Here is a 14,722-nt window from a genome sequence, read left to right as displayed (position 1 = left end):
ACGATGTTGAGTAACAGCAGTGAGAGGGGACATCCTTGTCCTGTTCTTGACCTTAGGGGGAAAGCCCTCAGTTTATCCCCATTGAGGATGGTATTAGTAGTGGGTCTTCCATTTATGGCCTTTATGATCTTGAGATTATGAACCTGCTATCCCTAGTTTTTTGAGGGTCTTTATCAAGAAAGGATTTTGTATTTTGTCAAATGCTTTCTCTGCATCTATTGAGAAGACAGGGCCATAATCTTTTCATGTGAACTGTAAAATTCCTCAAAGTGTTCCCTGCAGGCAAAGGACATTTATTTAAATTTTTTTTTATCACATGATGAAGAGCTAAGGGACATCCTTCCTCCATCAGTCAGTTTGAGAATGCTTTTCAGGACCTTTGGCATACACACAAAAGACATTATATAAGCAAATCCAGGGGAGAAACTGATACATAAAATTGCTTACACTGGAAACCTTAGAATGATACAAATATTTCCCAAGTCCCAAGCGGCAGCTCACTTACTTCAAGCCATGTTGATTGCTGTCACATTTGAGCAACAGAAACAAATGTGGAGTTACTGTGGTGTCAGACTGTACTTTGTATAAGGAAACATTCTGTCTAATGAAGGAGTTTGGCAGACAGTGGTTTTGAGCTGTTGTTCGGTTAAGAGAGCCTTTGTTCAAAGCCTTCATGGGAGTCTGATATATAAACCATAAGAGCGGACATGCTGGCATGTTTGCCTGCCCCTCACCTTGTTAGCCCCTTGGAGCCCTAAGGTATCTCCTAGGAGTCCTGTATTTGGAAACCACTAGAATGATATCAAAAGCTGAACATCGTAAGCAGACATATGGATGTTAATCTGGGGTTATACTTACGGGCTGAGATGGACTTGAGTTTTCTCACTTATGAACATAAGGCCAGTGGAATCTATTTAGGAAAGCTGTTGTGAATATTAATGAAGACTTGTTTGAAGTGCCCAACACAGTGCCCAACACAAAATGGCCCTCGATAAATGTGAAATCCCTGTTTATGTAAATTATTGTCACTGCCCTCCTGGTGAAGCTGGAGGTGCAGGATTATGATCCCTAGGGCTACTTCAGGGACAAGTCCTGAAATGGAAGGACATTAGTGCTTCGACTACCTCCGGAGTCCACGTAAGAAGCTAAGGACTAGGCTTCGGACCTCTTGGTACCAGGGTGGACATGGAACTTTCCCACCATCTGCAAACTAGCAGACCCTGACACTGCTCAACACACTAAGGCCAGTACCCTGGGGAGACATTGTCCAATTTGCTGTGCAGAATAGCTACCTAAGTAAGTGAAGCACAGAAAATTAGATCATTTTGCCAGCAAACAATTATAGTAAGCCCAGAGGCTACCCCAAATCATACTTGGTGGGTGTGGTACAGGCTCATGAGGAAACCTCTCTATAGGGCCCACTATAAATACAATGTTTTTAAAGAGGGCTTAAGCAAATTCAAGAAGCTAGAACAATTATAGACCAACTAGTCTATACACCAATCATGGGGACTTCACTTCCTCTCATCCACACAGCTTGATTATGAATTGAAAATATTCTTCTAGAAAATGATATCTAATTGTTCTCTTCCTAATCAACTGTTGATCTGAAGTCTCCTTGAGCTCCCTCTTTCGAAGCTACAGACCGTGTTCAGAACAGAGCATTTCAGGTTTTTACTACATAACATTTACATTATCAGTATTGACCAAATCAAGAGCAGAAAGCAGGAAGTTCAGACTGATTTTATGCAAATTTTGTTTTGTGCAAAGCCCTCGGAATGTGTTTAGGAGGCAAAGAGCTGTGTGGCCTATAGTGAATGATGAATGAGCCCATCATTCTAAGGAGAAATGTTTTTAGTATATGACACAGAAAGCAAATGATAACAGCATAGGGAAAGCTTCACTTAAGAAATTTCTACTAGGGGAGTGCCTGGGTGGCTCAGTTGGTTGAGGCGCCGACTTCAACTCAGATCATGATCTCACAGTTTGTGAGTTCTAGCCCTGCGTCAGGCTGTGTGCTGACAGCTCAGAGCCTAAAGCCTGCTTCAGATTCTGTGTTTCCCTCTCTCTCTGCCCTTCCCCTGCTCATGGTCTGTCTCTCTGTCTCTCAAAAATAAATATATGTTAAAATAAATTTCTACTAGGGGCACCTGGGTGGCTCAGGTGGTTAAGCATCTGACTTTGGCTCAGGTCATGATCTTGAGGTTCAAGAGTTTGAGTCCCATGTTGGACTCTGTGCTGACAGCTCAGAGCTTGGAGCCTGCTTCAGATTCTGTGTCTCCCTCCTTCTCTGCCCCTACCTTGCTTATTCTCTATCTCTATCTCTGTCTCTGTCTCTCTCTTTCCCTCTCAAAAAAATTAATAAACATTGAAAAAAATTTAAAAAAATAAATTTCTATTAAAGTTTTATTCATCGTACAATCTCTTCTCTTCCATGGCACTTCCTCCTCACAGCTCACAGTTCTCAGTCTTTGCCTGAAGCCCAAAGCTGTAGGTGCCCCTCCAAGAAGGATGTGTCAGTAGAGGGTCATCAACACACCTAGAGAAAGTATTTTTAAGGTATAATAATGGAAGCGGTGTGGGCTGCTTCACCAATTCGTATTGTAAGTACTATGTCTTCTGTTACTGTCCTAATTCCCTGGAATCGCCTTCCCCAGGCCGTGGTCCCACGGCCCCCCCGCCTGGCTCTTTCCTTCCTTGGGCCTTGCCCTCACGCCAACGACCAGCACAAAGAGCAGTGATCTTTGCAACACTCAGCTTTGGGGTCTCAGCTTCCTCACCATAAAGTAAGCAAATTCATGAGAAGGTTCTAGAATACCTTTTAGCTCTAACATTCTCTCTAGAGTGTAAAATTTTATTTCAGGATAAATTCAAAATCTAAAGCAATTAGTTGGTCTGAAATTCTTAGTGCTGCAGATTCTGAAGGGCCAAGCTGTTATCTGTTGAATCAGCGAATGTTGTCTTAGCACCCAGGAAGGTATACACAGCAAACAAAAACTAAGCTCAGTGATTTGAAGTCTCCTACTTCTCTCTAGACTGGTCCTGAATAAATAACATGGGAAAAGCAATTTATTTATAAACAAGGTGCATTTGTTCTTCAAATATATCTGAGCCAGGGCCCAAAATTTGGATAAATTTATTTCTCCAGTGTTGCCTGACTGTGTTCTGTTCAACTTTAATGGTGCATAGACAATGTCTGGCTGGGCTGAAGGAAATTACAGTAAAACAGCAATATTTTTTTTTAATGGGAAACTCATTTGGTTATCACACATCTACTATTACTCTTCAGAGGTCTAGAATCTGAGCATTCAGTCCGCTTTCCTAATTAGTGTCTGCCACTTCAGAGAGAAGGAAGCAGAGCCTCTGACTATCCTTCTCTGGCTTCTGTTTTCAGGACGAAAAGTCTTGGGTGTATAGTTGCTGACAGCTGTTATTTACTGAACCAGGCCCTGGACGTGAATCACCTGGGTTGTCAGGGTAAATCTGAGTCATTTTCTAAACAGTGACAAGGCTTCCACAACACGGCCAGCTTTAGGAACTTCGAAGCAGAGAAAGCCAGTTCACAGTGGTCAGGCCTGTTTGTCTCCTCAAGCTGCAGAGAAATAGAACTTCATGTAAAGTCCTTTAGCGTTGGCCGCCTGGCTGAGAGACCCACGTCTATGTTTGCAAGGACTTGCTCCTGCCCACAGCTTGGGCTGGTTTTACTAATCTCCCTCACTGTCACCTCTTCTACCACCAGAAGGCGCTGGGTCAGGTCAGTGAATGAAGGGGTTCATTGGAATTCTCACCCCATTCTCTGTCCCCCCAGAGACCCTAAAAAGAGCTTATGTGGGCAGTAAATTTGGCAAAGCATCTGACTGTGTTCTCCACTTGAAGATTCACAATAGACATTAGCTTCTTAATGACCCTAAAGAGATATAAAAGTAAAAGGAGTAGGGGGTGAGATTAGAGGAAAGAAGGTGAAAGAGAAACAAGGGTAAGAGAAAGAAATCTGTTATTTATTTCACCTTGCATTAAAAAAAAACTTATTTAGCCACCAAACTCTTTCTAGAATAAAACCTAGTAAATCCTGCTGACTTAAGGGTTCTGCAAATGTTCCCACTTGGGGAATGCAGATGATCACTGAATTCATCCTAATTCTGACAATTCTAAGTTCTGTTTACATGTCTTCTAATGCACAATTATGATCATACCCTTACCTTGCCCCCAAATCCTCCATGGCTCCCACCTGCCTGTTGACTCCAAATTCCCTAGCACGGCATTCAAGACCTACCAGAGTTGGTCCTTAACTTACCTTTCCAGTCTTAGTTCCCTTCTTCCTTCCTTTCTGCTGCCTCCGAAGTGGATTTTCCCAGCTCTCTCTTCTCATATCTGTTGCTTTCCCACCTCTGTGCCTCTGTTCATGCTGCTGAGTCCAGCCTTTCCTAGTCTTTGCACGTACAAATGCAACTCAACTTTAAATAATTGAAGCTACAATCTCTTCTCTAACTTGTATTTAGAGCTCATCTTTAGAGCTCTTACGCTGGACAAGGTACTGGCTTTTCCTACAGAAATATCTGTGCATATTTCTTACCCTCCCCTAGGCTTCTTGGAAGAATAGCTTTATGCATGGCTCCTGTGCCCTAGCTCCTTGCATGGGGTGTGTTCCTTTTGAACAAATAACTTGAAAGATAAATGGCTGTTGTGATTCAGCAGGAACTCCTTCCAGGGCAGAAAGCACAAGGGTCTGCGGTCCAGAGGCCTGTTCGGTTCTGCCAGCAGCATCGGGGGACTCAGGCCATTTGCTTCTCTGCCTGAGGGCTCAGCGCGCTCAGCTCTGTAAAAACAGGGACGGGCTGGCAGGGGTCCCAGGCCTTCTGAGCTAAACATTTGGAGGTTCGTCATGTACAAAAAAGTTTGAGACAAGGCTACAGAATTGAAAATAAAAGAAACGGTCAGTGACAAAAACAAAACAAAACCAAAAAACAGAAACCAGAGACCCACTTGAATTTTAATAGCGGAAAAACGATTAACCCAAAGGAAAGATCTCTAACACTGGGGCCTCAGGAATCAGCAAGGGACTAGGAGAAAGGTATTTTTTAAAGCAGGAAATTGTGCCGAGTTCTCAAAACTGTCCACATAAACGACTACTTGACCACTTTACAAGGTATATACCGAATCTTAAATATATACTTCCGCAACTCATGGCTGCAGAAAATGCTTATCTTAAAAACCTAACAAACCAAAACCCTAGTTCTCTAATGCAGAGGTTCTCAAAGTGTGCTCTCCAGATCAGATGCATCAGCCTCACCTGGGACCTCCTAAGGCCTACAGATTCTCAGTCCCCATCCCAGACCCTTTGCATCGGAAACCCTGAGGCCAGGGCCAGGAATCAGTGTTTAAACAAGGCCTCTAGTTGAACCAAGTTTGTTAATGATTGTATTCAGAATAAAATTGTTATCATCTGTGTCGTAAACTCAGAGATACACAAATGTGTTTTTCACTTTTCACCCCAGTCTGTTATCACTACTGTACAGACCACGCCGAAATGGAGTGGTGGCAAATATATTTGGTCTCTTGCCTTTGACTTCTGCTCGTTCCACTGCTCAGGCGTCCATGCATTCATTACAATCTGTCCCGTCTCTTACAGCTGATCAAGCAGACGCTTGCAAATTCCTGGCCTGCGGCGAATTTGCCCAGTGTGTAAAGAATGAGTGGACCAAGGAAGCAGAGTGTCGCTGCAGACCAGGGTACGAGAGCCAGGCACGCCTGGACCGCCAGGACTCCGGCCTCTGCACCCCCATAGAGGGATGTGAGGCCATCCAGGGAAAGGGAGCTCCGTGCAGGTAGGCGGAGTACAGTAACTTTATACACCCACCGATTTTTTACTCTTGCGAGACCTGTCATTAGGATGAATGCATACAGCCCTCTAAACCCACATGGTTCTCATTCTCCAGTGAACATCCAAACCTCTCAGAGGAGGACTTGTTCAAACACATGGCTGGGCCCTGTGAGACCCTCGTTTGATGCAGTTAGTCTGGGTGCACCACCTTAACTGGTGTGGAGGGGTGTGTGTGTGTGTGTGTGTGTGTGTGTGTATTTGGGTTTTCTTCCCTTATTTGTAAAGATAGTTTTCATCATAAAAAATTTGGAAAATATACAGAACTATGAGCAAGAAGATAAAAAATTATGTGATATTCATATTAGCTATTATCTCTTGATGTATACGTTGATACAGAATGTTTACATAGAATGTTCTAAAGCAAAATGGAATCAGACTGGCTTCTTGTTTTATACTCAGCTTTTGTACTTAGAACACACCCTTCTGTCATTAAATATTTTCTGTACCTTCACCTTTAGTGATTACATAGTAGTCCCTTCTGTAGATATGCTGTGTTTAATCAATCTTTTATTTCCAACAGAAAGGTTAAGAGAAGCTCTTAAGAAGAGGGTAAAAGAGGAGGGGATACAATTAGCCTTCTATTCAGGAACCGGACTTCAGGGTGTAGGTGGCATTATGAACGCTAAGGGAACACAAAGGGTCCTGATTCTTCTCCATTGTTTCTAAAATCCTCTGGAAATGAAAAGAAACAACAGAATATCTTGAAGTACAATGATGGAGAGATTGCTCTATAAGAGAACAATACATAAAATAATATTTAGAACACTAAGACAATAAATACATAGAATAAATATAAGACCCAAGTAGATCTTTATATTTAGAGATATTTTTAATGTTTATTTATTTTTGAGAGAAAGAGGGAAGGGGAGGGGCAGAGAGAGAGAGAGAGAGAGAGAGAGAGAGAGAGGATCCAAAGCGGGCTTTGTGGTGACAGCAGAGAGCTCAGTGTGGGGCTCAAATTCATAAACTGTGAGATCATGACCTGGGCCAACGTTAGACACTTAACCGACTGAGCCACCCAGGCACCCTAGAAAATTCATTTTAACGAGCATTTCAAATCAGTAGGGAAAGTGCTGACTGGTCAGTAATGTTTAGAGTACAATTTGACTTTCTATATTTAGAAAAAAGTAAAATTAGTTTTTATACAAATCAATTCTATATCAAAGATTCAAACTTAAAATCAAAACCATGAAAATTAAGGAAAACTATTTCTAAAACCATTTTTAATAATCTTGGGCTAAAAAAAACCAGTAAGCCTTTCCTAATTAAGATACCAATGTCATACCAAGATAACATTAAGAAGAGGATTTCTATAGGGGAAAAAGTCACCACAAATAAAATTAACATATTAATAAGGTGGGAGAAAAATATTTGAAACCTATTTTATATCTTTAAAACTCATAGAGGAAATCCAGATGACCAAGAAGACATAGGACAAGATGTTCACTCTCACTTTAATCAGGGAAATCCAAAAACAATAGAGATAGCATGTTACTTGTGAGTTTGGTTTAAAAAAGAAGAAAAGAAAAAAAGAAACCGAAAAAGGTTAATAATATCCAATGTGGGTAACGTCAGGGAAAACGAGTTCATCAAGCATTGCTGGTGGATGTGTAAATTAGAAAAACCATTTTTCAAGAAATATTTTTAGTATTGATAAAATTCTTAATTTGATTCAGATACTCTACTTTTAGTCAAGTATTCCTACAAAAATAACTACATTTGTGCACTAAGATATGTTTATAGAAATGTTTGCAGCATCATTGTTTTGAATCGTGCCCATCTATGGAGAAAGAGTTAAATCATGGATAGTGTGGTGTCAGTCACAATGAACACAGCAGTTAAAAAGCAATAACATAGCTCTACTGAAGCTGCCACAGGAAAAAAAAAAGACACTTTATTAAATGAGAAAAGTAAATTGCAGAATAATAGATCCTGTTTATGTAATAACTTAATAATAAAACCATGTAAGTAGACATATATTAGGTCCCACTACGTGGCATTACCATTTTGTCAGTAGCAAATTGTCGAATATTGGCAATATTGGATGGTTCACTCAAAGATGTAAGGAAAAGCATAGCAAGTATGTGGAATGACAGATGCACTCAGGTACTATTCCAGTCAACAGTGGAAAGGAGAATTGATCCGTGTTATTTTTTTTTATGCTTATTTTTGAGAGAGAGAGAGAGAGAGAGAGAGAGAGAGAGAGAAAGCGAGCGAGCAAGCAGAGAAGGAGCAGAGCGAAAAGGAGACACAGAATCCAGAGCAGGCTTCAGGCTCTGAGCTGTCAGCATAGAATCCTATGCTGGGCTCATGACAGCTCAGAGCCCGATTTGGATCTCGAACTCACAGACCGGGAGATCATGACCTGAAGTTGGACGCTTAACTGATTGCGCCATCCAGGCGCTCCAAGAACTGCTCAGTGTTAAATGCCAAACCTGGATCTCCTCAGCATGAGGGCAAATCCCACTGCCCTCCTATGCTGCCTCAGACAGACTCCCAGCATAGGAGACGCCTGAGCACAGCGGTGCCAAGGGGCCCTCCTGCATCCATGCCTGCCACCTCCTCCGGCTCCTCACTGGATGCCACTGTTTATGTGACTGACAGTTTCCTTATGTGAGGTTTACTTATATGACTATTTAAGACCTTGTCAACCGTAGACCAAGACACTGATGAAGTCTGGAGGCTTTAGAGTTAAAATTCCAGCTCTATCCCCGCTAGTTGTGACCTTGGGCAACCTTAAGCCTCAGATTTTTCGCCCCGATAATGGGGATAAATCAGAATGCATCCATGGTTTAGGTGAGGGATAAATCAGATGCTCTTCGGGGCAAACGGCCCTGCTGCTGGCATGGGTGGAGCTGGTGGATGATTATCCACAGAGGGCACTCCCGGAAGGAAATGCCAGGAATGAAGCCTAAACTCAAATCAGCTGAGGACACCGAAAGCGGCACTCTCTCAAGAATCGCAAACTCAGCTGCATTTTTGTTAGTCTACCTGAAAATGAAGAAAGTGATGGGAAAATTATACTGAGGGCAAGTGCCTTGCTGAACAGATGAGTCCACTGATTTGCAACAAACATTTTCAGTTTGTTTTCTTTGTCATTCCACTGCCTAGTCGTCATTCATTATATTTTCACCTTTATTCTTCCTTCTTTTCCTCCATTCAGTATTTATGAATGTACTCCATACATTTTTCATTTCCTTCAATTTTAGATGTTCCATAGATAGATTCAGTTGTATGGAACGTGGCAAAAATTCTCCCAAGAATAAACAAAACTTTCATTTTCAAAGGTCTCTTTTTTAGCTTAATGAGTTTGACTTTCATTAATCACAATTATCATTATACATATGCAGAAATGCTAATCCAGATCTAATAGTAAATTACTACTTTTCCTCCTCGGATCTAAAACTTTTCACTTTGTCCTTCAATTTAATAAGCCCAATGTGTTCTCCATGATGTTATTTATAATAATGAAAATGATTACCAAATATAGGAGCCAGATTAAGGAAATGAGGATGCAAAGTGACATCTCTGAGGAGATTTTTATAAGGAAGAACTTGTCTTACTACACTGAGATCCCAGATTTACTCACTTGTTACACCTCAGATGGGAAAGGGGCCCCTTTTTATCTCTAGTAGCTGTTCCTTTTTAAAATTTTTTAATGTTTACTTATTTTTGAGAGAGAGACACAGCCCAAGTGGGGGAGGGCCAGAGAAAGAGGGAGACAGAATCCGAAACAGGCTCCAGGCTCTGAGTTGTCAGCACAGAGCCCGACGTGGAGCTTGAACTCACAAGCCATGTGATCATGACCGGAGCTGAAGCCACCGACTGAGCCACCCAGGCTGTTCTGAACTGCCTTAGCAGTATTCTCCACTGGATGGGGTAGGGGTGGGGAGAGGGGGAGGAGCCGAGAGAGAGGAGTTAGAGTTTAATATAGGCCAATCCAATTTTTAAAACTTCTTCTGATTAACAGTTGAAGCAATCACTTTAGGCAACTCCATTCCCTTGGAATATATAATCAGGCTTAAAAATATTTTCCCTTCCTTTCCTTTCTCCAAGATGGTGTCTGGATGTATGGGGAGTGGGGGGAGGGGGGCGCTCACCAAGCCCTTGGGAAAGTCTCTATCCTCATATTTCCCTCACCTGTGATCTCTCAGTTCTGACCCCAGGCACCTACATGCCCCTTAGTATTCCCGGAGCCTCCAAATCACCCAGCCAGGGCAAGTAGGAACCAAACATGCTGAAGACACCAGGAACTTGTCTCCTCTCCTCTGGTTAGCATTTTCCTTCCTTCCTGTTGTAATACTGTCTTGTCTCTACGCCTTTGCCTGAAATTATAATGGACGGAATGCTGGGAGAAAGAAAACAGTGTACTGATAAGGGGATTTATGTTAGAGAGCGACCCCCAAATATTATACCCGTTTTCTATCGTAGAGAGGGAAAGGGCAAGGTGCAAAATGTGTATACATTACCATCAGAAATGATAGAATATGTATGTTAAAAACTCTGGAATTATATACATCAACTTATAAAACAACTTTTGTTTCTAAATCGTGGGGGAAAATGTAATCACACGGTTGTTTTCCAACAACCACCGCTCAGGACTTTAAAAATAACTCGGAAAAAAAAATAACTCCACTTTTTGCAAGATGAAGTTACTCCCGGTCTTTCTCTGAGCTTAGTTCGGGGCTTCCGAGCCGGCTGCCTGAGAACCGGGGCCAACAGGAAGGCAGGCGAGCAGCGAGCCGGCCTCCTCCAGCCCTCGCGACTGCGCCCTCGAAAACGGGCCGTCCATTTTCTTTGTTGTCAGCACCTTAAAGCTAAAATAGTAAAAAGTTGTAGTCGCTATTAATGTCAATAAGCCGAGGAAATAGGATACCATATTTTTGCTTTCTTTTGTAGGTCACCAGGTCACTCTAAAAATCAAGCCTACAAAACTAGCGTTAAAAAGTTCCAACATCAGCAAAATAACAAGGTAAAATAATACTTTTATATGTTCGTTTTACTGAATTTTTAAGAAAATTTAAAATATTTCTAGGTCTGACTCTTGTTTTAAAGAGAGATAAGTAAGAGCGCTTTGCCTATATTTGCCGGGCTTTTTAATTGTACAGTAAGGGCAGAGGGTTTTGTAAGGGGCATTTCTTGGCGGGAGGAAGATAGAGACCCAAGGCTGGCATTATCTGAAATGTGAAGACAAAATAAAAAAATAACAGAAACAATCCAAGTATTTTGTTCACTTTTTCTTATAAAAATATATGTGCAATTTAGCAAATGTATAGCAACAGGTTGAAAATTTCATAATAATTCATATTCTTGGAAATGAACCATTTAATGCATATTCTTATATCTTCTTTTGATTTTGAATAATGAGCGAAAGCAAAAATATATAGAGAAATATATAGAAGAAACATGATTTGTGAACAGTGGGTAACCTCAAAAATCCTATACATTCATGGCCAGATAAATGTTCCTTCCAATGTCCTACATATCCCTTTCAAATTATTTATCCAATTTATTTCACTAAAATAATGCTGTTTTACAAAGGGAAATAACTTATGTGTAACCAGGTTAAATATAGAGATTTTTAAAAAATAACTTCTGAGAGAATACCTTGGACAACTTTTACCATAAAATTACCTAGTTTCAAAAACTATACCTAGTCTTTGATGTTTTCTAAAGTGAGTGATAATCAGCCAGTTCCCATTCTATCTGAGATGTATAGTGTTGGATGGAAACAAACACATCAAAGCTTGTACTTGAAACAGGTTGTTACCATCAGTGTATAATCAAGGATGCTGAGGCAACCACACCAAATGCTAATTCGAATTCCACGCAGTCAGGTGCACACTAGAATAATGTGTGCCATTATGATTTCCTGAAACAAAGGAAATTCTAAAGACAGAAGAAGTTCAGTCTTGAGCCATAAAATGGCAATGAAACACCAGATCTGCTATTAATAAAATGTCCAGGATGAAGCAAACACTAAGTAAATCCTAAAGTGCCAGGGAGAACTAAGGACCACATTTCAAATGATGCAGCAGCATAGAATAATCATGTTTGCCGCTGTTGGAAGGGAAGCTGCTGACTTTAATTCACAAATGGCCTCCTCTGCTTTAAGAGATGCTCCAGCCTGAGAATCTAAATGGTTTTAAGAAGAGATGGACTACATTCCCATAGGTTATAAAGTTAGGACTGTTTTGGAGGGCATCCCCAAAGAAGACATGCTAAATGGCAAGCATATTCTTTCAAACACTAGCAGAGGTGATATTGGAATGAAATCTTGATTTGACCTCAGATGCCATTTCTTAAGCTCCTAAAACTATTTCTCTTCCAGATAATCAGGAAAAGAAAATCTGAATTATTGGCTGAAGGAGATGAAGAATTTAACTATCAAGATTGAGAGGGAAATTAAAAACTAAAAATATACAGATTATAATTTAATCTGTCTCAAGAGAAATGGATTGCTTTCTCAAGGAAAATTGTATCCACTCTTAAAATTCTGAAAACAGAGGCAGGCATATTTACTGGTCATCTGAATCCAGGTATATAGTCAACATTGAGAACCAGCACACACTGTGTTTCAAATAGAGAATTGTGAACTTGATGACTGGTACATTCTGCAGAAAAAAGATGCTTTTTGTCAAAATGCAAAAAACGGATAGCCAAGGTGACAGCAAACCAGGTTTGTTTCTAGCTGCCCTCAAAATACTACTCACAGATCATTTGCAAGTGCAACTTACCTATTGTTTTGGGGAAGTTGAACAATAAGTCAGGAAGCAAAGCTCTTCATATGTTACAGTGCACATAAAAGATAATGTATGCAAGGGGATGCAGGTCTCTCTCAGACACAGATGTATCCAGTAGGTAAACAGTGGTGAGGGTATATATGCTCCTCACTTCAGTGTCTGTAACACACAAGCACACCCTCCCCCCCCACACACACACCTTCAGTTCTTCAGCACACTAGTTTTACGGGAAGTTAGTGCTTACACAGTAGACTGTTTTGTTACTAATAACTTCTGAATAGTTCCTTTACTAGAAAAAGTAACTGGGATTCATATATATATATATATACTATGGAAAATCTAACTTTTCTTGTTACCACATAAAGCTATTTTTTTTGTTGTTTATTTTTGTGAGAGACAGAGACCACGCAAGTGGGGGAGGGGCAGAGAGAGAGGAAGACAGAGAACCCTCAGCAGGCTACATGCTGTCAGCACAGAGCCCAATGCAGGGCTTGAACCCAAAAAACCACAAGATCATGACCTGGGCCAAAACCAAGAGTTGGATTCTCAACTGACTGAGCCACCCAGGCGCCCCCCTGCATAAAGCTATTTTAAAGACACCATGTTGAGGGGGGGATTACATTGCACTTTGTGACATAACCAATTCTTATTTTCCACCACAGAGGAACTATGTCTTCCTATAATTTAATAATTCTATTGAATACTTCTTGACACTAACTTTGCTGTGTTCACAGGTAGGTTGGCATTAGGGTAATCCAGTTTAGCCAGTTTTTAATGTGCTACTTACTGAAAAATGATTTATCTGTATCTATTTTAAATGTTCCACTACCAATATATTTTCTGCAAAACCTTTATTTCAATAAAATGTAAGACACCATATTCATACATTTATAATAAAAATAATCTGGTTTTATTAGCTATTCCCTGGATTTGTTTTATGGACTATGACAAATGATTTTAATGCTACCAAAAGATGAGAAAATATTTAACATTGACAGCACCATTTTAGCAGTAAAACTTGAAGAATAAAAACAAACAAAACAAATATTTCCTAATAAAGACATAATCTTTTGGGAAGTGGTATTTCCTCCTGGCTACACTCTTGTTGGCCTCAGAAATGCATGGCTCTGAACCCTATTCCCACCCTTAAAGTGAGGGGCTGTGATGTGGGATAAGGAATTCAAACTGTGATCCGGTGATTAAGAGCCACAAAGAATGGTGGTAGGAGATGTGCCTACTTACTCGTTAATCTCTGGAACCTAAAGGAAAACACGATTGTCAGAGCATGATAGGCCAACCAAAAGCACATGAAAACAACTCCATCAAGAGAAAAAATTAAACTCTAACACTATCACCTCGTAACGTGCCCTCCACTCTCCACATTTCAGTTGTGCTCTAGCCCTAGTAAGGAATGTAGTTTTTGATGGGGAAAGAGAAGTAGGTGAACGCTCCACCCTGTTAAAAGGGTCCCGCTCAGAAGCCAGTGCCTCTCCCTCGGATCACCCACTTTTCAGATTGGTCTTTTCCAACCAGACGGAGAAGAGCTGTCGGCCTGCACTCCCAGAAGCCCCACCTGGATCATTACGTTCCAGGTGAGGGGCAAACAGTAGCCTGTGGAGACTATCTACGTTCAAAGTCTCAGCAAGAAGCCTTCTTTGGATCCCTAGGTTTTACCTCCTGTGTCATGTCACAAATGGATTGGCAAGGGCCTGGGGAAAGGTAGCCAAAATTTGGGTTTTCTCTAATCTAACTGAGGACGGAGCGTGGGGCAAGCTGAGGGCAAAATCCAGGCCACCACTCCCAGGTGGAATATGGGTGCTATTCCTCGGACACTCCTGGCTACCCAACAACAAAGGAAAGGGGTTTAAGTGCTTGTCATGGTAGTGTGGAAACTAAGGCGAATGAAAAATGAAATTCCCTTACTGCCTACAGCCCATTGACAAGTCCTTGAAACCAGCAGAGTGACCCCCCTCTAGGAGCTCAGCTGCCTCAAGGATGACACTTTACTGGGGCAAAGGGAATCTTGGCTTCACATTATCCCAACCTCAAGGATCCTGTAAGTCTACTTCCTTTATCTCAATTGCCCCAAGATGTATTC

At 41.1% G+C, this 14,722-nt stretch overlaps 1 protein-coding gene across 1 annotated transcript in view; it reads left to right on the top strand.

Moving 5' to 3' along the window:
• Positions 1–12,290, top strand: part of IMPG1 (interphotoreceptor matrix proteoglycan 1) — a 127,084-nt gene extending 114,794 nt beyond the window's left edge. The window contains 3 exon segments of the mRNA XM_029945371.1: positions 5,630–5,825; positions 10,781–10,853; positions 12,213–12,290. Coding sequence (XP_029801231.1) covers positions 5,630–5,825; positions 10,781–10,853; positions 12,213–12,290 — 347 coding nt within the window.
• Positions 12,291–14,722: the final 2,432 nt, after the last annotated feature.

The sequence above is a fragment of the Suricata suricatta genome, chromosome 7 (genome assembly GCF_006229205.1).
Source record: "Suricata suricatta isolate VVHF042 chromosome 7, meerkat_22Aug2017_6uvM2_HiC, whole genome shotgun sequence".
In the NCBI taxonomy this organism is placed as follows: Eukaryota; Metazoa; Chordata; class Mammalia; order Carnivora; family Herpestidae; genus Suricata; species Suricata suricatta.
This window is presented reverse-complemented; position numbering and strand designations above follow the sequence as displayed.